Source organism: Antedon mediterranea, chromosome 1, assembly GCF_964355755.1.
Source record: "Antedon mediterranea chromosome 1, ecAntMedi1.1, whole genome shotgun sequence".
Classification (NCBI taxonomy): domain Eukaryota; kingdom Metazoa; phylum Echinodermata; class Crinoidea; order Comatulida; family Antedonidae; genus Antedon; species Antedon mediterranea.
The window spans coordinates 16,545,711-16,568,602 of record NC_092670.1 but is presented as its reverse complement, the minus strand read 5'-3'; the positions used below and the strand labels follow the sequence as shown (position 1 = coordinate 16,568,602).

Below are 22,892 nucleotides of genomic sequence, written 5' to 3'. Positions count from 1 at the left end.
CACACCTATTTTACTAAAACAACATTTATAGCACATGTTCTTTTCATGAGTTTAGTTTATTTATGTTGCACAACACCCACATTGCTAACATGTTAATTTTATGCACCGTTTGTTAGGCGTTCATAGAAAAACACCGCCTGTAGCAATGACAGGGGCACCAGCTCATGTCAAATCAACCAAAGCAAAAGTAAATAGCTCTCCAGAGGTTGAAGAAGCTCAAGATGCCATGTCACCATCTGCTTACACCACCACATCATTTGTTGAAGACAATCATGTGGAAACATCAAGAAAATTACATATTCATCAAAACACAGATATCACTCCACCATCTCTGACACCAGCACAAGCACCACCTCTTTCTTTGATAACTGACGCTGCTGTTGAATCACAGAGCGGTTCACCAAGGATCCTCCCTCCAGCTTCGACTGCTCGAGTCAGAAGCTTAAGCCATCCTGGTGGAGAGATGCATAGTGATTCTTCTCCTATTCCACTTGGCAAATCTCCCCCAGGAATTCACTTAAACCTTACATCTGCAGAGGTAGTTCCTGGTGAAGATCAAGCTCTTGGAAGTGCCACAGCATCTCTGTCAAGACTCACACAGATGGCTCAAGATCTCACTACACCAGATGAAGCACATTTTATTGAAATGACCACCCTGTCTACTGAGACTGTACCGATAGCATTGCAAGAGGAGTATGAAGAAGATCCATTTGAATCTACTGGTTCAGGTTCAATGGATGTTGACACTGAACATTTGGAAAGTGAACATTTGGGAACTCAAGTTCCAAATAAAAACTCTGACAATAATGACCAAAAAGATGATTTTGAATCAGCAGAACAAGAACAAACAAACATTGGATCAAATAACAAGCCTATTGAACTTGAGGACAATAATGAAGATATTGAAGGAACTGATCTTCCTCCATCTTCACAACAAGATCAAGAATCTATTGATCAGCAACAACTTCATGTTTCATTACATAAAGAACAACAATCTGGACAACAACCTGATTCCACAACAGAGTGTGCAGCTGGTTTGCGTGAAGAAGCCTACATTTGATTGCTATTTCAGTTTACATGTATTCATGTAACAAGGAATTGTTGTTCAGACAAGTCGTAGGTCTCACACACATTTTTAAAGTCTTTTTAGTTAAACAATGTTGCGCTCATGAAAATTAGTAGAATTTGAGGTGCACTTATTTGAACTACTATGAACCAGTATAGCTTATTTTTGCATGGCTATGTACCAATCTTCCATGACTATCCAGACTTCATTCATAATTGGTAAAGGGCGGATCCTAGGATGTAACTGGGCAAAACTATGTGTGCATGCTCCTCCCCACTACAATCCCCTTCCCCCACACCCCTCACCATTTTGACAATCACAATTATTGACTTTTTGTATTAATTTATTTAAAATAAAACTATTACATAATTTTGTGATAAATGTAGTAATAGTAGAAGAACTGTATACTGTACATTAATGATATGGGTGTTTATTCTTCCTCTGGTTATCACATCCTTTTTTTATGATCATTCACTAACTTACATGTGGATGATGTTCTCTCAAATAATAATAATTTTCAGCTGGTGTTCCTTATCAAAACCTACTACCACAAGATGGAGAGAAAAGACCAGAAATCCTGGATCCGCCTTTGGGATAGTCATGGAAGCATTTTTTATAGTGATTGGATTTTTGGCAAAAGTGCAGACATTTTGTTTTCTTGTCTACCACATTATGAGTTGTCATTCATCCAGATAGATGTATAGGTAATATAGTTGAATCGAATAAAATAGACTTACTTAACAGTTAGTGGATTGGTTATGAAACCACTAACATTTTAAGTAGTAATAATAACAGAAATTTATGATGTAAATAACACCAATTCATACATTTATCAAAGGCGCTGTGTGAGAACATGGAGTAATAATATTACTCCGTGGTGAGAATAAAGCAAAGTCAATAAAAACTCTGAAAAAGATGTGTTTTTAAGTTGATTTTAAAGGAAAGTAGATTTGGTGAATTTAACGAATAGAGAATGGTAATGAGGAAAGGAAAAGGCCAATTGTTTTGTTTCTGTGTTGAAGAGATGGAACTGCCAATAAGTCACACCTGTTCCGGCACGGTTCTGGTCCGGCGCCGGCATATACAATTGGACGTCAATGTTTCGTTTTCACGTGGCTACGCGCATATCGATTGGCGCATAGCCGCGTGGAGCGTCTTGAAAACGAAACATTGACGTTCGATTCACCGGACCGAAACCGTGCCGGAACAGGTGTGAAAGACCCTTAAGTCCAGTTGATTTGATAAAACTATTTTATCCATACCTCATCGGTTGATTAGTGTGCTGTTGAATATGATGTAGCATAAGCTTACTATAATAAAGTTGTAATATAGTTAAAACTGCAATTTAAAAATTACTCACAAATATTTTTATATGTAGTAAAAGGTATTATTTTGTTTTATCAAATTCTTATTTTGTATTATTAATATACCATATCCGTACAATAATGGTATGTAGATAAATTAATATAAGAAACCTGTACAGATGACATAATGTGTATTTCAATAATATAAGATTGTATATTTATATATCAATAATGTTGTAACATCGATCTTCCCTAAGTTCTCGTAGGCCATGTCATCAAATGATACAATGATGTACAAAACATGGACAACTTTTAGGACGTTTGTGGTCTTTAGAGAGAGAGGCCTGTACTACGTAGTATCTATTAATATACTGTAGTATGTGGGATATTGTTAGATGTGTCACATGAATGGCAGGGAAAACATTATGTTTTTCTTTTATTCACTTTAACATTTAATTAAATTACTAAACATATATATTTATTTCAAACAGTATTTATTTTAAGTATATACCGTGTTTATTCGAATAAATTCCCCGCTTTAAATAAACTCCCCCTCTAATAAACGCCCTTTCCCCCATCATTTTGAATAAATGATGCGGGAGGCTTTTATTTATTTCCTTGAATAAACGTCAATGTTCTATTTGTAGTAGAATTCATTGAATGACATAGTCTACAATTAACCAAGCATATTGATACTTCTAGATATTAATTGTGTTGTATTTTTTCACATCTATAGGGAATATTTATTTGTGTATACACCCAAAAAACGCCAGTCCCCCGAATAAACGCCCTCCTTCGATTAAACGCCCACTAAAAACCCTCCTGAACAATAGACGCCCTGGGGCGTTTATTCGAATAAATACGGTATTTAAGTAAAATGTTGCAGTAAAACACTTAGGCCTACAAACGAACAACATCTTTTACAACATGATAAATCATTGATTGCATTTTTCTGCTGTTAATACTGTAATAATAAATTAACTAAGAAAATTAAAATCAACACCTTTGAGATGTGATCCGACTTGTGAGTAAAATGTGAATTTATAGTTCTCAGGAGAGACATTCATTAAGCCGACATTAAAGGCTGAAATATTATAAATAAAAAAACACCAAAATATCTCTGTTATTATGTTATTACTATTACATTGAGATGCCAACATGTGTGCAAATGCTATGTAATATTTGCTATAGGCCTATACGAGTGTATTAAAAGTGGACCGATACAGTTTTGATCAAATAAACTAAGCATTGGTTTTTTCCATTCTAGACAAGTGACTTTCTGTCAATATAATATTTGCATATTCACTCAGATTGATTTGACAGTTTCATGGAAATGGTCCTCTCGTGGGAATTACGGTATTAAATCAAACAGCATTGCAGCAGTCATGTAGAATGCGCGTACAAAGGCCGATGTTCCATTCTCATCAGTGTTTGAACGCGCATATCGCATTGTGTCGCTAAATCAAGTGTAACGCTCGCGCCATATTTGTGTTGGTATGCCTTTATCATCAGTGATTGAAAGCGCGCACCACATTTTGTTTCGCTGATAATTTCAAGGTTTTAACGCGCGCACAGCATTTTGTGTCGGTATGCCTTTATCATCAGTGATTGAACGCGCGTACCACATTTTGTGTAGCTGATAATTTGAAGGTTTTAACGCGCGCACAGCATTTTGTGTCGGTAATATATCATTAGTGATTGAACACTCGTACACTTTTTGTGTCGGTAATAGTCTATCACGGTATGGACACGCACACGACATTTTGTGTCGGAAATAATTAATCATTTTTTAAAGACGCCCATCGCATTTTGTATCTGTATAATTGAGTATCAAATTTAAACACACACGTCGCATTTTGTATTGTTATCATTTAACGTAGGCCCTACATATATGCAAATAATCAATACATTTTATGTAGACTAGGCCTATGCACAAAAAGTTTGTCATGGTCTGGGGGTTTTCCCTTTATTGCGTTCTGATTTAAATAAAAAAAGTATGCAAAATGAGTTTTCTAAATATATAGGTCGCTTAAGCATTGTAAAGGTAGCCTATATACTGATGCATGTTTGTCTGTATTTGTTTGTGGTTTAGCCATACCTTCTAGCCTACAGGCAATTTTAACCTCATTTATTCGCGGAACTACACAGAACATAATTCAAACAATTCATTTTTAGAAATGTTTAATTGTTGTCTCGGTTCAAAACCAGACTGCATTATACATGATAACTCTGCTATTGTAATGAAACGCTATAAAATTCTGATTGAAGTTTACATTTTTCACCCGATTCCCAGTGCTGTATCTCCATGACATACCATCTATATCAATCAATACAGCTCATGTATATCGCACCCTGTATCATGTAAGGTTACATAATACTTAGATATATGTGAACACCGTGATTTTGTTTTACCAAATATTTCTATGATATTGTTATCTTGTGCTTTTTCTATGTTATATTTGTCTTTGTATTTTGAGTGAACCGAATAAAACTGAACTGATACTTCTTCTTAAATAGGCATAGATACAGTACCGAGAATCGGCTGCATTTTTCATGTTGTTTGTTTGTTTGTTTGTTTGTTTGTTTGTTTGTTGAAATAAATAAATATATAAATAAATAGAAAAAAATATAATTTAACGCGCTTTAAAATTTGCTTCATATACTTTTATCAAATGAGACACATATAGAATATGCAGCGAATATAACAGTTTTATGCACTAAATCAAATTGTTTTTCTTAGAATACTGCTTGTGCTAATGCTTATTGAGGACAAATTTATCTTTACACGTTTTCACAACTGTGCCCCAGGTTTAATATGCGATCTGCAAAAAAGGGGTATAAATGTCTGCGATCGATATGAATATATCCTTTTGTATTTACTCAAGGTTTGCCACGTTTCTCGGCTTTAAAAATCGCTCATTTCTATGGAAACTCAACATGTCAAACATCCGTAGGCCTACATTATATACGCGTGTCTGAGTAACTTATTTTTAGCAAATGGCATTTCTTGGAAGAAAATTTAACATATGCATAGCGCAAGGAAATTGTCTAGACATCTGATGGTGTTCATCGTAGAATTGCAATTACTGAAAGAAGATACGCCCTGGTACTCCGTCGCAAATTTGATTATAAATTCCGATTAAAAAAATGTTTTAATATTCCATAAAAAATATATATTTATAGATTTACTCGCGATTTTTATTATTTGGTTAGATTTTAAGGATTTTTGATCAACATTTTAAAAAAAAACGATTTTTTTTTAAATAAAAAAAATACCATATCGTTCAATAGGCGTTTACGGTACAAACCCGGATATTTTAATTACATAGTTGTGTATTATTATGTGGCACATTAGGCCTGCAGTGGTTATGTTTCGTGAATTCTGTTCACATTTTGCGAATGTGTGGCGGATACAATCTGCCCGCTCGTTTAAAGAGCTGAAGTTAGCAACATTACTGTTATAATGGTTGGGCGTATGTATAGACCTATCTGGCAGAAGTCTATAGCATTAATGTTATAATGGTTTGGGGCGTAGGCCTATCTAGCAGATAGGCCTATATATAACACAAGTGGTGTAATGAATAGGGCGTGTACACAGGCCTTGCTTGCAGAAGTGGGCCTATAGCATTGTGGTCATGGTTTAGGGCGTGTGTTTGAGTCGTGCCTACGACCCTATTATCTCATTTCAATTGATCTATTTGCAGAATTCTCTAACCATGGAGGTATAAAATTAGACCTATGATATAGTAACAGTAAAACTCTATGGAAGGGACACACCTGTAAACGGGACCGTTTCTCGTGAAATAACGTGAGGAATTTAACATACGACCAACCCTATTCAGGGGAAACTGTATTGGGTTTACTCAGGCCTATTGGGTTTCGAAGATGTCTCAGGGGTGTCTCATTGTATTATTTAGGCTTTTTGGTAAATGGCGTTGACGTCGTATACCGTATGACTGTGCGTTTCTTTGTTTACTCTGCTGTCACACCCAGTATTGCTTCATTTATGACGAGGCAGTGAGACGTTTCAAATTAAATATCAGTAGGCCCTTAATTGTTCATTTGTAAAGTTTAAATAAATACGTATATTTTCCTCCCTTACCTACTTTCTACCTAAACTAAAAGTTGATGTGTTAAAAGCTTGGTTCATAGACACAACACAAGAACGTAAGCGCAATGCAAGCGAGTTGACCAGTGACGGTTCATATAGGCCATTATATTTTGTAAATAGTAGGTCCTAGTAGGAACCAAGCCTTAAGGGCTACTAATTTCAGCATGTCGACTTTTTAATACCTGCCATAATTTTTGCGAACCTCTGCAGTTTTTCATACGTTTATTTAGGTTTAACACTAATGGTTTTCACGAACCTTTCTGGGAAAGCCTCTAAAAAAACCTTGCCGATACAAAGAAAGATAGGTCGATAATGATAGACACTTGTGGATCACGCACACATAAGGATTTGATTGATTGATTGACTTGTTTGAAACACCTCCCTGTTTTAACAACTTATATAATTTATGAATTTTATTAAACAAAAAAATGTTAACCTTCAGTCCAATTTAGGCTACAAAAGTAATACACGTAGTATAGCAGTACCACTCAGTGTAATTCTGATTATTTAGGCAGAAGTAGAACAAACTCTATCTTATCTAAATTAACTCACTAACAAAAAATGTATTGTCCACTCGGTTTCTGACGTCTCCCCTCTCCTTCCCGGAACTTTTTTTTTGGAAAGAATAAAGCAGGAACTTCCCAGGGATCGCGTGCCGTGATACTTTCGAAAGGTGTCTCCCCAATCCAATTCAGTTTAAATTATGTACAACAAACCCCAGATTCAGCAATAACGCTAAGAAATCAACTTTGTTTTCTTCTGAGAAATTTGTTCCTAATGTGATTTTCCTCTAGGAACGCATTTATTTGCCCGTATTATTACAATACTGTAATCTATATATATATATGGGCTATAGACTCGATAAGTTTATATTAAACTTTTTTCTAGCTCCTTCCTATGATAATGTCATTCACCGTATCATTATTGTTAGGCCTATATTTTTATAAGAAAGAAGATAAATAAATTTGAATTGAATTGAATTTTTGATGGTCTTGCCTTATTAAGCCTATAGCATTGATACGTTTCGTTCTTATTAAACTGCATTTATCAAGAAATCTTCGAGAAAAATGTTTTCAATTCTTCGTAGAAAATACGTAAATTGATATTATCCCTACGATAATAAATGTGTTGTTTTAGGTCTAAAAACCAGTTTAGACGGTCAATGTCCGTTTGTTGCGGTAACAAACATCGGTGTATTTCTACTTGTAAGATGAGAATAGGGTTAATTACTTTGTATGATAACTACGTGGATACACATTAAAAACCACGCGGATACCACACGGATACTTGTACAAAAAACCAAGCCTACTTCATCGTGATATGCGAATTCATTCATATGATATCATGAACTTTGTACACAAAAAGATAATTTTTTTTTATTCCTGAAACCACGCCCAGTCATGACATGATGACGAACATTTATACGATCGATAGAACATTGTCTTATCGTTGTTTTTCAATTGTAATAGATTAGTTTTTAGTATTTTATTGGCCTTATTCTTTGAAAAATTAATCATAAAATCTCACTATAAGGCGGATGTGTACCTTTTCATTTGTTTGAGTATAGAAAAAATGTATCGATACTCTATTTATTCTTTTTGTTGGTGTTACGGTCCGTTAAACTCTATAAAGTGTTAACAAAATTATACAATGAAGGAAATTGTATCAAATTTATATTATTTCTTTCGGAATCGCAATAATTTTCCAATTTAAAAAAAAAATGTATGTTAACCGATATTAATTTACTATTTTACGATGAAATAGTTTGAATCGCGAAAAGTAAAAATTATTATTGTTGATGAATATCGACATTGACGTCACAAGAGGGCCAGACATTGCGGCGCGCGCGCGTTCAAACGCGGATAATGAATGATACGGCTTTTGTACGTGCGGTGTGTCAACTTTATATCTATATCGGTTTCTGTTACGAAATGTTAACATGGGCGGATATTAATAGTGGGCGGATTAGATATTTTAGGCTGATTTTTTCATATACTTTCTAAATAGGCGTAATGATAATTATTTAATGTATGTGCTATGCGTCAGGTACCAACTAATACGTAATATTGAAATGACATGAAACGCGGATACATGATTCACGATAACTTTCCAAAGATGGTTGCAGGTGACTAAAACAATTACGTTTTTGGTAACAGTTACTGTGGTTACCTATTTTGCTGTTTTCTCCGCATCATTTCATTCAATTTCAGAGAAATTCACGGAATCCGGTTAAACTCAAGGTTATTGAGGTTAAAGTAAAATGATGTTAAATAAAGCCATAGCAAGAGAGTAGATAACAAGTTAAACCATGGATGTCCTTACCTATACCCCCTAACCACGATTCTAGTGTACATTCTTAACATTTTATAAGTACATTATGTAATAATATGCCGGCCATATGGTAAAATGGATAGAAATTATTGCGCATAGAAATATTTAAGAAATCATTGTAAAATGATTTTTAAATGACTATGTCTCACCTGTAGGAATTATGAAATGTGACATTCCGGTACTAAGGGTTAGTTTTGGGGTATGGTAGGAAATAATTGGGTATGCCACCGTAGGTTAATCATGATGTGATCATCATATTGTTTCCGGTAATTTCCGGTATGACGTAAGCATAATTTATCGTATTGTTTAATATATTGATATGATAGTTGATTATTGCATAGATATATTAATAGTGAACACTATAATATCTCTATGGTTGTTGTTATACAAAAGTTCAATATCTCCCCTTCCCCTCTCCATGTACATGATGGCACCGCAAGTACGCACAAAGTGACCGCCACGCGTGCGCGTAATTAAAAACCATACCATTTTCTCAGCGTTTTAACGCCGAGTCTATTTTAAATAAAAGTATGTAGTTTCACTTTAAAGGGAATAAATGAAATGAAAATTCAAGTTATACCGTCTATAGTATATTTATAATGAACTATAGGTATAATGCATCTTTTGTTGTATTTTGTATCGTTTTTGTCAATATACTGAGACAAAAACATTGGGGAATCCCCAAATTGTAGTTTATATATCGTTATCACATTGTTATTAGGTCCCGCATTTTCGATTTTTCTTTCACATAATAAATTGATTGCCTCATTAAGACCATGTGTACTATTCGTTTTCTGAACTGTGAATTATGCAATTCCATCACGTTCCTACGCATGTGTGTTTAACGTGACTGTAGTTTAATTCTGGATGGCATTTTCCATGAATTCTCTATTATACCATATGTCGCGTAATTTGTTTTACTGTTGATAATTTGTATACCTCTTTTTGAAATATTGATAGTGCAGACTTGGTGTCACAAGAATAAATATCATTGTATTAATGCTGGCCTATTAGATGAAGTTATAGGCTAGTTGGATAGTTGTTTTAGATCAGATCATCCCAGTGTAGGCCTACCTAAGTTCATCGGTATGCTGAAATGAATTTTGGATGCGCGTATAACTTTTTCCTGTACTATTTGCTTGTATATTCATATTCTGTTGTAGAACATAGGCCTAATCATGCAATTTACCATCAAAATTGATCATTATTTAATTTTTTCTGACCTTTTTTTTGGGTCAAATAAATAAATGAAATGATTGATTTTTCTGTACTTATAATCAACATGTCAAAACATTAAATTTCGTATAATTTCAAAAAGCCCCTCATTAAAAACAATTTTCAAATCCTGGACATGAAACTGAATGACGACCCCCTACTACCATCCAGCTCTCCTTTTTCTTTCACATTTAATTAAGAAATGTTCAGACTTATAATCTCCCAATATTCTTCACGAGTTCATAGTATTTTAGTACTTTTATCAGCCTATAGTAATATTAGAACGTTTTGATATGGAAAATGTATTGAAACATAGTCTACAAATAAAAACACGTTAAAACCAACCACATTCATGTTATCATGTTTACTGCCTGAAGTAGTATAAAAATACATTGCACCAAATAATATTGACTAAACCTCAAACGTTTTTAGTCAATTGATAGTAATTATACTGTAACAATACGGTAATTATACTGTAACTATTCATTAATTATACTGTAACAATAGTTTACATTGTAACAGTAGAAATTATGTTAGGCTACTAAGCAAGAATGCAGATTGTGTAAAAACACATTGTTGACGGTAACTATTCATTAATTATACTGTAACAATATGTAGTTTACACTGTAACAGTACAAATTATGTTAGGCCTGCTAAGCAAGAATGCAGATTGTTGACGGTACCATTATTTAATAAAGTAAACATTGCTGCTCTAGTCTAGAGCAGTTTTCTTTTCTTTTAACCACAGTGACATTGGCAACATTGTACATAATATTGTGCTTCTTTCTTGCCGGTTCAGAGACTAACAATGTGTTTATTTTATTTCAATAATTATAAGTTTAACACATGATGTGCGTATTTAAAGCTAATAGAAAATTATTTTGTTTAAAAATGATTTGATTCATTATCAAAATTACCATATTAATTTATTATTATTATTATTAAACATGGATAAATTATGTATTAACTATCACTTATGGTATTAAAGTCACAGAGAAATAATAATAAGTACTTCCAAGCATAAACGATATTTCAGTTAAAAAATGAATCGACAGCTTAAATCATAAATAAATTATAATCATGAATTGAAAATAAGTCCGGGAACCAGTAAACCCACGATTTGACCTCGTAAAGCGAGAGTTCCTGGAAAGAAAAAACGAGGACAAACAAACTGCATTTTCATTGGTTTCAATGGATTCCAGCAAGCAAACGCACACAACGAATTAAGACTTTATAATTGGACTTAAGATTTAAGAATGGCGGACGTCGGCAGCAGGCTGTGAAAATATGTTCTTATTCGTTCGGCTTTCTATACGCATATTTGTATGAATTTTCCTGCTGTGTTGAGTTGTGAAATGATAATACCCACTCGAAGACTTGAAACAACGTCACGTTGTTCTAAAGCTAAATGGCTTTCATCTTGTATGAATTCTATTCTATGTCTCGTTGTTCGAACACAAATTTTTAACTGTCATTTTTTTACTGTCGTTGCACTGTAATTTCTCGAAAATATTATTTAACAATCATGAATGGTTCTTTGCTTTGCTCACGTGTTGTGACAAGAATCGCAATTCTCCGGCGGCAAATATTATGATTATTCAATTATTCAACAACCGTTCATTTAGGTTTCAGGTCAAATGATTGTCTTGTCAATATTGGCATAATGGAGGAAAGATTGCTGAAATCGCGAGACGTTGACTGAGTTAATGATCTAGAATATCTCTGTAGATCAATCATGTTCTTAAATTAAATGCTTGTACTACAATAGCAGTTATAACAATAGGGCAATACGAAATATATTAACAATATAATATGTACAAGCAATAAATACAAGAAAACACTATATACATTATTTACATTTGAGTTGATAAACCAGTAATTGGTGGTTAGATATATCAGAGTTTGTACGGATAGCGATCAACGTAATACCTCAGTGATAAGGGGAGGTCTAAGTCCATGATATCCCATCTATCACAGCTCTTATTGATAGCCAATCGACATAAATGTTGCAAACTATGTACATTAGTTAATAGAGGTCTCATTAACTTTGCTTCAGTGTCCTTGCGTCCCGAAGGTTCTAGCCACACCAATTGTCCATTATTAGATGTTTTCAAGTCCTTGTGTAATTTACTCTTCCCAGTCGATGCACTAATGTAGTGACATAATAACTTTATAACACATTCGAATTTAGGTGCATATGGCTTTAATGCGTCTTCACAATCCAAAGCAAATTTGCCCCTGTGGTATATTATTCGCACACTGGTAGCACCTCGAGGGGTCTTCACGCTTACACTGTATAAATAATTCGGGTCCAAACTATCTCGTACCAAAAACGTTCCATTTTTTGCATCTTTTAGCTTCTGTCTTGCTTGTTTGTAAGTAATGCTTCCGTGGTACCAACTCGATTCCTCTAGTATCTGATTAGTCCTGGTTATACTGTCAACATCTAGTTGAGTATTTCTGTTACAAGACGTCATTTTCAAAATGATGTCTGTAGGAGTTGAAGAAGTAGTTAATAGTCCGCAGTTCTGTTTCATTTGGTTCACTTTTCAAAAATAAAAATACGAAGGTTGAAACCGACTGCTGCTAAATCCCAAATGATATGAAGCTGTAGAAAACAAATGAGTTTATAATAGTATGTTGGCTGATTCTTAGAATAGAAACAACAACGGTGATCATATGAACCTGCTGATGAAGTCTCTGCGCATGAGACGATCGTCGATCTCAGCTCCCTAATGATCTGTCAGTAATGATATTACGACTGAACTCGTCAAATTATTTAAACATAGTAGACATGAGTTCAGGGAAAACTCTTGTATACATAATCTAAAGCACTTCCTATAGATTCCCTTACAAACTGTAATGAAAAAAAATCCCTGCGGTTTTGAACTGAGATTACCATCCGCATAAGCAATTACCCCATTGACCAATCACGATTCGTTATTAGTGAATGACTGCTTAGGACCGCCCCCTAATGATTGATTTTCTTTGAAGCGGTTTTTCGTGGAAATACTAATAATAGTAATAGATGTAATCGCTTAGGAAATGAATACAGTATTGAATGCGGCTGTAACCATGGAGGTATAAAAAAGACCCGTATAGAAAGCTAAAACCAGCTGTTTATATCACGAATAGCCAAAACGCATTGCTTCTAAAAGTCTATATATATTTTAAGTAAGCTTCCAAACTACTCAAGATAGATCTTTAATCAACAGCTTTTAAATACCGGTATAATATATATCCGTTTAAAATTGTCGTGTATTTGTTTGTCACGATCCAGGTTAAATATTATTACACTATTAATATAATATATATTTTATTAATATTATAATATAAATGTACTTATGAAAGGCTAGTGGTGCTCGAAAGCTCTGCAATTTTTTCTGGCTGTTTTACCAGGGAATTGTTCAACTCCCTGGTTTTACTTTATCGTTTTACTTTAGCTTTTTGCTTATTTTGTATCTCCATTGAAATCCCTTTAGTCACTGACAGAATTGTATTTTTTTTAGTAACTTGCATTTGAATTTTTATATGGGTTTAACCTGACTAGTAATAAAGGGAATTTGATGGTTACGTTCCTTTGAAAAACCATTTGAACATTTTCTTTAAAAACATAACTAGACAAATATCGGATTGGATAATTATTGGATTGGATAAATATCTGATTGTTTTAGTGCACAATCTACCGCTGGACAATATTTTTATTTGTTAAAAATACAGCATAATTTTATCATAATAGTTCTAGGATGAAAAATATATGTTTATTATTTTATTCATCGTCGATCGTCTATCGTCCTAGTATAAATGGGCCTTAAAAACGGGTATACTTGTTCTAGATTACCAAATATTGTACTCAGTTCACTATCTTGATACTCAGCGAAAGTAAACTTTAGGTGGCGCCAAACGAAAAAAAAATGTAGCATCGATCAGTGCGCCCTCAAACGACTAGGCCTATACCTGTCTTTGTTTAGTTTTTCTGTAGAGGTACGTCGAAATAAGCTGTGCATTAAACAATTTAATTTGAGATATTTTATATTTATTTAAGAAAAATATCGTTCCCTGTGGTTTGTACACGTTTTAAATTATTTAATAATCATTTAAAAATGTCAGACGGGGATCAGAAAGAGGACAATATAAAGCAAGATAATGTGGAGGCAGTCGACGATGCTGCTGCAGCCGAAGAGACACAAAAAGAGGACCCTGGAGAAGAAGGGGAAGCAGGCGCAGTAACTGGTAGGAATACTAGGCCTAGACCTCGTAGTACTAAAACTACAGAAATAAAGAAGAAAAAGAAAGCAAAATGGAAGCCTACTCATCCAAACTCAACTTTAATGTGTGTAGAGGCAATTGAATCTTTAAAGGAAAGTAAAGGCAGTTCAGGAATGGCTATAAAAAAGTACATTTTATCCACATACGAAACTGTTAGGCCAGACATGGTGAATTATATGGTACGAACAGCGCTTACTAAAGGTCTCCAAACTGGAGTGTTTGTAAGACCTAAAGGTGATGAATCGGGTGGAGCTCATGGTCGCTTTAAAGTTGGGAAAAAACCAGATGCGTCGACAACTTCATATAAACCAACCTCGCGGCAGAAACGATTAAGCCCAAAAAAGAAGGGAAGTAACAGTACAAAAAAGAATGACAAAAAGGGGAAAAGCAAAAAATCAAGGAAGAGTGGTTCTAAGAAGAGAAAAAAGACAAGACCAAGTAACAAAGCTACGTTAAAGGTTAAAGCTAGCCCTAAACCTAAAAAAGCTAAATAACTAACTTTAAATGGAACCAGAGTAAACTGAGCTGCTCTATTTTTAAATGTTTGTAATTCCTTAGCATGCTTGATTGTTGCTTAAAGTACTATTAGAAATTAGAACATTATTTACTGTCACCGGTAATTATGTGGATGCAATGTTTTATATGTTATTTTCAGCATTTTTATTCAATATTGTATATTATTATTGTTGAAGTATTGCTTATTGATACCCGGTTGCAAAAATGGCATACAGAACGAACCTGTTTTAGTTTTTTATAAATATGTTAGATCATGGAGATATAAAAATAATATATACAGTATATTTCATACCTCCATAGTTAGACGATACTGATTATATCATATCAATATAATTTAATGTTACTTTTCACAAAAAAAAGTATGAATAAGATTTCACTTAGACAATTGGTTTATTTTAATCAAGTTTATTAAATTGTTTAATACATGTATAATGTATGCGTTATTAATTTAATTGATAAACTTTCAAATTAAATTTCATATGTTGAATACAGAGAACCCCTCTGTGTATTGTTTATATAACTTAAATGTAACCTTGTATTTTCATTCTACACCATTTTTATTTATTTGACATGCATCATGATGTATTATAAAATCATGTGACCCTTTCCTAACACCCCTATTCATAGGACCATTTCCTGTGATTTGAATGTGGGGTTTAAAATTATGACTTAAAAGTGACTTTCTAATATGGATTTTACTGTATGTTTTGATAGTCAGTATATATATTGAGTGTACTATTAGTGTGTACATACAGTACTGTGTACCATACAGTACAGTAGTACATACAGTACTGTGTACATACAGTACTGTGTACCATACAGTACAGTAGTACATACAGTACTGTTTACCATACAGTACAGTAGTACATACAGTACTGTGTACCATACAGTACAGTAGTACATACAGTACTAGTACAGTAGTACATACAGTACAGTAGTACATACAGTACAGTAGTACATACAGTACTGTGTACCGTACAGTACAGTACAGTAGTACATACAGTACTGTGTACCGTACAGTACAGTAGTACATACAGTACTGTGTACCGTACAGTACAGTAGTACATACAGTACTGTGTACCGTACAGTACAGTAGTACATACAGTACTGTGTACCATACAGTACTGTAGTACATACAGTACTGTGTACCATACAGTACAGTAGTACATACAGTACTGTTTACCATACAGTACAGTAGTACATACAGTACTGTGTACATACAGTACAGTAGTACATACAGTACTGTTTACCATACAGTACAGTAGTACATACAGTACAGTAGTACATACAGTACTGTTTACCATACAGTACAGTAGTACATACAGTACTGGTACAGTAGTACATACAGTACTGTGTACCATACAGTACAGTAGTACATACAGTACTAGTACAGTAGTACATACAGTACTGTGTACCATACAGTACAGTAGTACATACAGTACTGTGTACCATACAGTACAGTAGTACATACAGTACTAGTACAGTAGTACATACAGTACTAGTACAGTAGTACATACAGTACTAGTACAGTAGTACATACAGTACTGTGTACCATACAGTACTGTGTACCATACAGTACAGTAGTACATATAGTACTGTGTACCATACAGTAGTACATACAGTACTGTGTACCATACAGTACAGTAGTACATACAGTACTGTGTACCATACAGTACAGTACTACATACAGTACTGTGTACCGTACAGTACAGTAGTACATACAGTACTGTGTACATACAGTACAGTAGTACATACAGTACTATCATCAATCATGTAATTTTGTTAAATAAGTGTTTGTAATAGATTTTAGAATTATGCAGTAAATTTTAATTGATTTTTATAACATGGTGTTGTATTCTTCACATTGAGATGAATAATTAAAAACTTGAGAAGCACAGTCATACACTAATATGTATATTTTGTTACTTCTTAAGCTGAAAATATTGATAAATTAAAAAAATAATTGTTATTGCTCATATTAATTTGACGACAAGTATTCACTTCTTTTATTTATGTTGTTTTTATTTTAAAATAAATTATGTTCGTGTACAATCCAACAAGCAAGTTGGAATTAAATAACTTAGTCAAATTGTTTTAACTAGTTTTTGTAAAGCTTTATCTACACTTTCAAACTTCATGGACATGTTGATGTCACATCACTTCCATATTTGGGCATATCACACTTTTTTTGATAGTGTAGACAGAGCTTAAGAGTATAAATCAATGTTTATTGAAAATGAAAACTAATTAATGTAACCTCTCTTTCATGTTTTCAACTTTCATTCATTCATTTTTACTGTATGGATATTAAATACAGTACATAAAATAAGCACTTAAACACAGTTTTATTTATTAAATGTTTTATTTATTAAAATAAAAAACTTTTGTTAAAACTTAGAACTTCTGTATTATTCCTTTTAGTAGTCTGCCGCCAATAATGATGAATTCACAGAAACAAGTACAATATTATCTCCTCTTACAAACATTTGATTTGCATGCCGTCTCAAAAAGTCCTCTGGTTTGAATTTAATTTTACCACATTGGTGGTCTGCTGCCCTCATTTTTTTCTTTCCTGTTGGTTGTTCACTGATTGGTTGATTTTTTGACAAATCTTTTTTGGAATTTACATCATGTTTTTTGGAATTTACATCATGTTTTTCTGATGTATCTTTATCTTTTTTATCTAATGTCTTTGCTTCTTTTTCTATATTGTCTACTGTTTGAATTTTATTACAATTTTCCTTAGAATTTTTGTTTTTTGATGCATCAGTTTGTGATATTTCTAACGTCGTGTCAGTTTTGACACTTTCTTTTTGACCTTTTGTAACATCCAATTGTTCCTCTGTTTCAAGTTGTTCTTGCAACAAAGCGAGTCTAACCTGAAGACCAGAAAGGTCATCGTCTGCTTCCTTTACCTCACCTTCAGAATCCTCCTCGATCGCAAGTTTATAATGCATTTTTTTCAGTTCCTCTTCTAGCGTTTCTAACCCTTGTTTATCCTCATCATCATCTTTTGTGTCATCAGTCTCTTTATCTTCTAATCTGTCTCCAGGGTCATCCCTAGTTGTTCCAGGGTCATTCGAATATGAACTTTCACCTTTCTTTTTTTCTAAACTAATTGACCTTTTTGGACCATGTGATCGCTTTGTTTTTGTATAATGATGCTTTTTCATCTCATTTCTTTCTTTTTTTGTTCTTACGGGAATTTGTGAACTGAAATTTAGAATCTAAAATAAAAAGAAACATTAAGTGTGTTATGTCAAAAGAATTGCTCTACCATGACAAGAATCAATAAAAAATATCAACGATCATATCTTCTAGAGACAAACATTTAGTCCAAGAACAAACCTACTGTACCTTACAAACTGTTAAAGCTTCTTCATGGTAGAACCTTTGACCTTTTGAAGGTATTCTGTAGATTTCATCGACATCTCGCAAAACCTGTATTAACATAAATAATGATGGTTGCCATGAAAAAAAAACACAACTGTGTAAGGTGAGTTTGTTTTACGTAGCTGAAAATCTAACAATGTTCAAAGACGTTACATAATATTACAAGTACAGCAGTTTATGTATTGTCTTACCAAATTGAAAAACTTATCAAACGCTTCAATATAACCGATACAGACTCCACGGATCCCTTTAAATGACCGAGTTACAACGCGTACACGTATTCTTTTCTGTAAGCATTCATGTAACACTTCCATATGACCGGATATTGGATCTGATTTAAAAAGAGAAAAAAAAAATGTTTGCTCTCTGGAATTATATATATATTATTTATTTATATACTTTTATCAACATTTTTTTATTCATGTTTTTAAATTGTATTTGAGAAATTTAAAGTACTATAGTATTATCTCCATTTAAAATAAATTAGGCCATTTCATTATAAGGCTATTTCCACTAGGCTAGACAGAATTTAAAATGTTTAATTTTCTACAAGAAATGAGCATTATTTGTGTAAACTGTACCTTGCATACGCGACAACACATTGATTTCTACTTTCTTTTTACTTTGGACTGGAAGCAAGTATTCTTCTAAAAGAATTTTTTTCTTAACCTTTTCCACATTTTCAGTCTTTTCCTTTTCCTAATAAAAATATAATGAAAGATATAAGCCAAAATAGGTGGTGTTTTTGTTCTAAATAGTACTACTGACACTAGGTCCGTATATTGGGTGGGGCCCGGGGCTGGAGGCATAATAACTGGCTGGAGGAGGTAATCTTCCAGATAAAAATCAACCAGGCTTCATCCTCCTCCAGCTGGCTGGGGGATGGAAAACCTTTAAAAAAACATAAAAACGAAGAATCAACTAATTAAATCTCTCTTGTCATTATTATTGTGAAAATTATTTTTCATTTCTATGAAAATCCTCTCCATACACAGCATGCAGCAGGACTTGTTCGATCTTGAGGCTAGGCATGTGGTGTTCTCCCATCACCCACAAAAGCCCCGGAATCTGCTCATCAAAAAAGCTAGATAGAGGGCCTACTCTACTAAACGAGTGGTGGTGGGGCCTAGCTTTTCGTTGCACACCTGAGCTTTTGATTTCCTCCCATCGACATCGTACTCATCAAGTGATTGCGATTTTTCCGCAGATGGGCATGGTATTTCCACTTCTGAAGAATATAAGGCTTTGAGTGGATTAAAGTTTGATGAACATAGATCTAATTCGGGATCCACGTCTTGTTCGGCGGGCGCGTCCATTTTGAAAATGTATGATTTTTTTTTAAATGACTTTTTCGCATACAAACAAAGTAGACGAGCCTCCTAAGCTCTCTCTGTACTACTACTACGAAGAAGAGTTTATTGACCTTTCAACCACCAACCACTTGACAACACCTAACACAAGAATCTGAAATTTATAATCTTAATAAAATTAAAAATGCCACCTAAAAAGGGCAAAGGAAAGGGAAAAAATAAACCTAAAGATGACGCTGAAGGAGAAGTGGAAGAGCCGGCTCAAGCTACTGAGAAAGAAATACTTCTTAAGCGAGAGTACATTAATTTTCTCATTTAACAATTGCTAGGCCTACTACTACTAGCCTACCTAGCTAGGCCTACTAGGCTCTAGGCCTCTTAATATTAGGCTAGGCCAGTATTGCCGAGTGCATGTTGGCTAGGCCTTATTTTTAATTTTCTTTTAAATACAATTAAAATGACACTTTATTTATTATACTTATAGTCACAGTGCACATTTTTGTTTACTTTTCAGACTTGATTCTCTAACTGATGAACTTGCTGGTTTGAAGAAAAGGGTTGACGAACTGTATCCTTTGATATGTAGACAAAAAAAAGTATAAAAATGTGAAATTCTATAATTAAACAACTCCAATTTGAACTATTTCATCGTATTACTAAAACTTTTTCTCATTTTTCTAATAAAGATATAATAACATTAAAGATATATTATTTTATAGGCTTCTATTGAAAAATCAATCGCAGCTTAATATTTGGGTTTTCAATATGCCAAATGAAAATCAATTATAAATTATACACAATCTGTTTTGTGAAGTTTCTTAAATTTAACAAAGTCGTCGGGAAAATGAATGGCTGCAAGAGGAAGCGCATAAAACACGCGTTGAAAGTGTGAGTATAAAAATCATGATAAACATGCAATACTACCATCCTCATTATCATTCATTAGTCAATACAATTAAAATGTAAAACGTGACCTGCACAATATCTAGGCCCAGCGAACGGTAAAGTTATATTAGATACAGTGTGTATAACATATATCAACTTTTCTCACCAGCATGAGTACATGTCATACATGGCAAAGAAAGCTCACAAACGGCAGACTACGATCATCACACTGAGCGACCAGAACCAAGAAGAGATTCGTCAGATAAACCAACAGAAAGAGTCTATGTTACGTGAATATGAGGTCAAGAAAAAAGGTCAATCTTGGTTTAACAGTTCTTATTATAAGGATCAGCTTGCATTTCATTCCAATACTAATCTCACATCCATGGAATTTGAACTAAATTCAAATGTCTGTTTACTGGGGCATCATTTTAATACCTTGTCTGTGTATTTTCTGTAGTTTTGCGTGAGGAATTGATGGAGAAGGACTCTGAACTTGCAAAAACAAATAAAGAATTGCAGGAATTGGATGAATACAAGGTATGCATAAATACGTGTTCTCTAGTCGATTTGTTTTATCATCATCATCTACTATTTTGTTATAGAGGCTGTACACAGTCTAGACATACAATCATCAGTAGTGATCATGTTGTCTTTAAATCTCTTTCTACACTATCAAACTTTATGACAAAAACATGTGATGTGACATATTTGGGCACATCACACTTTTTTGTCAAACTAATTTGATAGTGTGTAGAAAAAACATTTCTTCTTTGGTTACTATAGAAACTTCAAGCTGATCAAGTGAAGCGTATTCGTGACCTTGAAAAGGAAGTGATGCGTATGCGTGGCAAACACACTGACACAATTCAGAAACTTAAGTCCAAGTTTCTTGCTGAGAAACGTGACTTCCAACAGGAATCGGATGGAAAAATTCAACAGGTTGCACAACAGGCTAATAGGGTAAATTTAGTAGAACTTTTTTTTTTTTATTATAATGTTGCCCTTATGACTAAAATACCTAGCCAAGTCAACTTCACCTGATATTACTGATACACAACATTTTAAAAGAAAGAATTTTCTATATGTTTTTATTTTCAGGAAGCGCTAATTTGTCTACAAGATCACACCAACAAAATAAAGCAAGAAAACCGAGAACTTCGGCATGAGCTTCTGAAATTAATCCGTCGATCACGTGCATTGCAAGAACACAAAACAGACCTTGAAGAACAGAAACGACAACTATTACGCGAGAAACAATATGCAGAGGATCTGAAACAATTACGAAACACAAGACAACACCAAGTCCTGACATCATTTGGACTTCTTGACAAAGAAAATATTTCAAAATAAAACTTTTGAACTGCTTTTAAAAACTTTTGAAAAGTTACTGTTTTTTTAAATATACTCACTGTTGTATGAAATAATCTTTTTTAAAAATTTATACAAAACATATAATTCAGTTGTACATTTAAGGCCTGTCCCGACTGATTTTTATTTTTGATTTATAAAAACACTTCCTGAAGGTGAATTTTAAGTACAATATGTTCACAAATATATTCAGTTATTGTTTGGTTTCAAGTATCATAAACTTCATTAAGTAATTAATTTGTTTAAAATTAAATTTCGTTCATCCAATTGAACATTCAAATTCTTATTTTTGATTTATAAAAACACTTCCTGAAGGTGAATTTTAAGTACAATATGTTCACAAATATATTCAGTTATTGTTTGGTTTCAAGTATCATAAACTTCATTATGTAATTAATTATTTTAGAATTAAATTTCGTTTATCCAATTGAACATTCAATTTAACCAACTATTAAGACTTTGTCAGCATTTTATCTAAGTCAGAGAAATAGAAATTTGAGTGTACGAATTTTATTTTACAAGGTTTTACGTTTATATCAAATCTAAAGAAATTAGAAGTGAGCCCTCTATTAAAAAAAAAATAGTTTTAACTTTTTTTCACAAAAAAAACTCCATTTCTTCTGTGCATTTAAATACGTAATATTTGACAATTACATTTCACTCGCTGTGACATTTATCATATCAGAGGTAGTACGCAGAAGACCCCAGGCTATTTTGGTTGAAACAAAAACTACGGTATCCCCCAAAAATATGAAAAATGAAGTTTAAATAGGCCATTTTGTAGTTTTAATAAGTTTGAAAACGTGCATAGAAAAAAAACGAAACAAAAATAATGTTTTCACTTATAAAATGACAAAATAAATTTTTAAGTTCAACCAAAAACCCATTGGCTGGCAGCCAATTTGACTATTTTTTGCATTAAAATACAGTTTTTTCAGGTAAATATTTATTTTTTTCTAATCCAATTTTTGGTCAAAGTGAATAACTATTATGTGGAATTTTAAAATGGCATATATTTAACCAAAATTTATTTAAGAATTAATTTTTCAGAGGGACAATACATCTTTAATTCTTCATAAACTCAATTAGTCAAACGTGAGGATATTTCATAATAATAATAA

At 33.3% G+C, this 22,892-nt stretch overlaps 5 protein-coding genes across 5 annotated transcripts in view; 3 read left to right on the top strand and 2 right to left on the bottom strand.

Annotated features, from left to right (window-relative positions):
• LOC140058903 (protein CLEC16A-like) overlaps window positions 1–4,873 on the top strand; it is a 40,823-nt gene extending 35,950 nt beyond the window's left edge. The window contains exon 23 of the mRNA XM_072104690.1: window positions 117–4,873. Coding sequence (XP_071960791.1) covers window positions 117–1,060 — 944 coding nt within the window. The 3' untranslated portion in view covers window positions 1,061–4,873. The remainder of the gene's footprint in view (window positions 1–116) is intronic.
• A 5,274-nt stretch (window positions 4,874–10,147) lies between these two features.
• LOC140058908 (cytokine-inducible SH2-containing protein-like) lies at window positions 10,148–12,871 on the bottom strand. Its single transcript, XM_072104701.1, has one exon. The coding sequence runs from the start codon at window positions 12,562–12,564 to the stop codon at window positions 11,923–11,925; it is 642 nt and encodes a 213-aa protein (XP_071960802.1). The 5' UTR covers window positions 12,565–12,871; the 3' UTR covers window positions 10,148–11,922.
• A 1,127-nt stretch (window positions 12,872–13,998) lies between these two features.
• On the top strand, window positions 13,999–15,785 carry LOC140047125 (uncharacterized). The gene has a single exon (XM_072091962.1). The coding sequence runs from the start codon at window positions 14,131–14,133 to the stop codon at window positions 14,788–14,790; it is 660 nt and encodes a 219-aa protein (XP_071948063.1). The 5' UTR covers window positions 13,999–14,130; the 3' UTR covers window positions 14,791–15,785.
• Window positions 15,786–17,222: 1,437 nt separating this feature from the next.
• LOC140042346 (uncharacterized) lies at window positions 17,223–19,521 on the bottom strand. Its single transcript, XM_072087695.1, has 5 exons — window positions 19,351–19,521; window positions 18,787–18,904; window positions 18,397–18,536; window positions 18,170–18,253; window positions 17,223–18,039 (listed from the first exon to the last, which is right to left on the bottom strand). Exons 1-5 carry the CDS (start codon window positions 19,519–19,521, stop codon window positions 17,230–17,232), a joined length of 1,323 nt encoding a protein of 440 aa, XP_071943796.1. The 3' UTR covers window positions 17,223–17,229.
• A 121-nt stretch (window positions 19,522–19,642) lies between these two features.
• LOC140058895 (coiled-coil domain-containing protein 166-like) lies at window positions 19,643–22,606 on the top strand. The gene is made up of 7 exons (XM_072104680.1): window positions 19,643–19,812; window positions 20,030–20,083; window positions 20,349–20,403; window positions 20,570–20,714; window positions 20,861–20,940; window positions 21,187–21,363; window positions 21,502–22,606. Exons 1-7 carry the CDS (start codon window positions 19,700–19,702, stop codon window positions 21,751–21,753), a joined length of 876 nt encoding a protein of 291 aa, XP_071960781.1. The 5' UTR covers window positions 19,643–19,699; the 3' UTR covers window positions 21,754–22,606.
• The last annotated feature ends 286 nt before the right edge of the window (window positions 22,607–22,892 follow it).

Excerpts from the sequence above, each read along its gene's own strand:
- LOC140058908 (XM_072104701.1), bottom strand. The coding sequence starts at position 12,564 with ATGAAACAGAACTGCGGACTATTAACTACTTCTTCAACTCCTACAGAC.
- LOC140047125 (XM_072091962.1), top strand. The coding sequence starts at position 14,131 with ATGTCAGACGGGGATCAGAAAGAGGACAATATAAAGCAAGATAATGTG.
- LOC140042346 (XM_072087695.1), bottom strand. The coding sequence starts at position 19,521 with ATGGACGCGCCCGCCGAACAAGACGTGGATCCCGAATTAGATCTATGT. Across the intron at positions 18,254-18,396 it reads TTGATAAGTTTTTCAATTTG|GTTTTGCGAGATGTCGATGA; the intron begins GTAAGACAATAC and ends ATGTTAATACAG. Across the intron at positions 18,040-18,169 it reads AAGCTTTAACAGTTTGTAAG|ATTCTAAATTTCAGTTCACA; the intron begins GTACAGTAGGTT and ends TTTTTATTTTAG.
- LOC140058895 (XM_072104680.1), top strand. The coding sequence starts at position 19,700 with ATGCCACCTAAAAAGGGCAAAGGAAAGGGAAAAAATAAACCTAAAGAT. Across the intron at positions 20,715-20,860 it reads ATATGAGGTCAAGAAAAAAG|TTTTGCGTGAGGAATTGATG; the intron begins GTCAATCTTGGT and ends TATTTTCTGTAG. Across the intron at positions 20,941-21,186 it reads AGGAATTGGATGAATACAAG|AAACTTCAAGCTGATCAAGT; the intron begins GTATGCATAAAT and ends TGGTTACTATAG.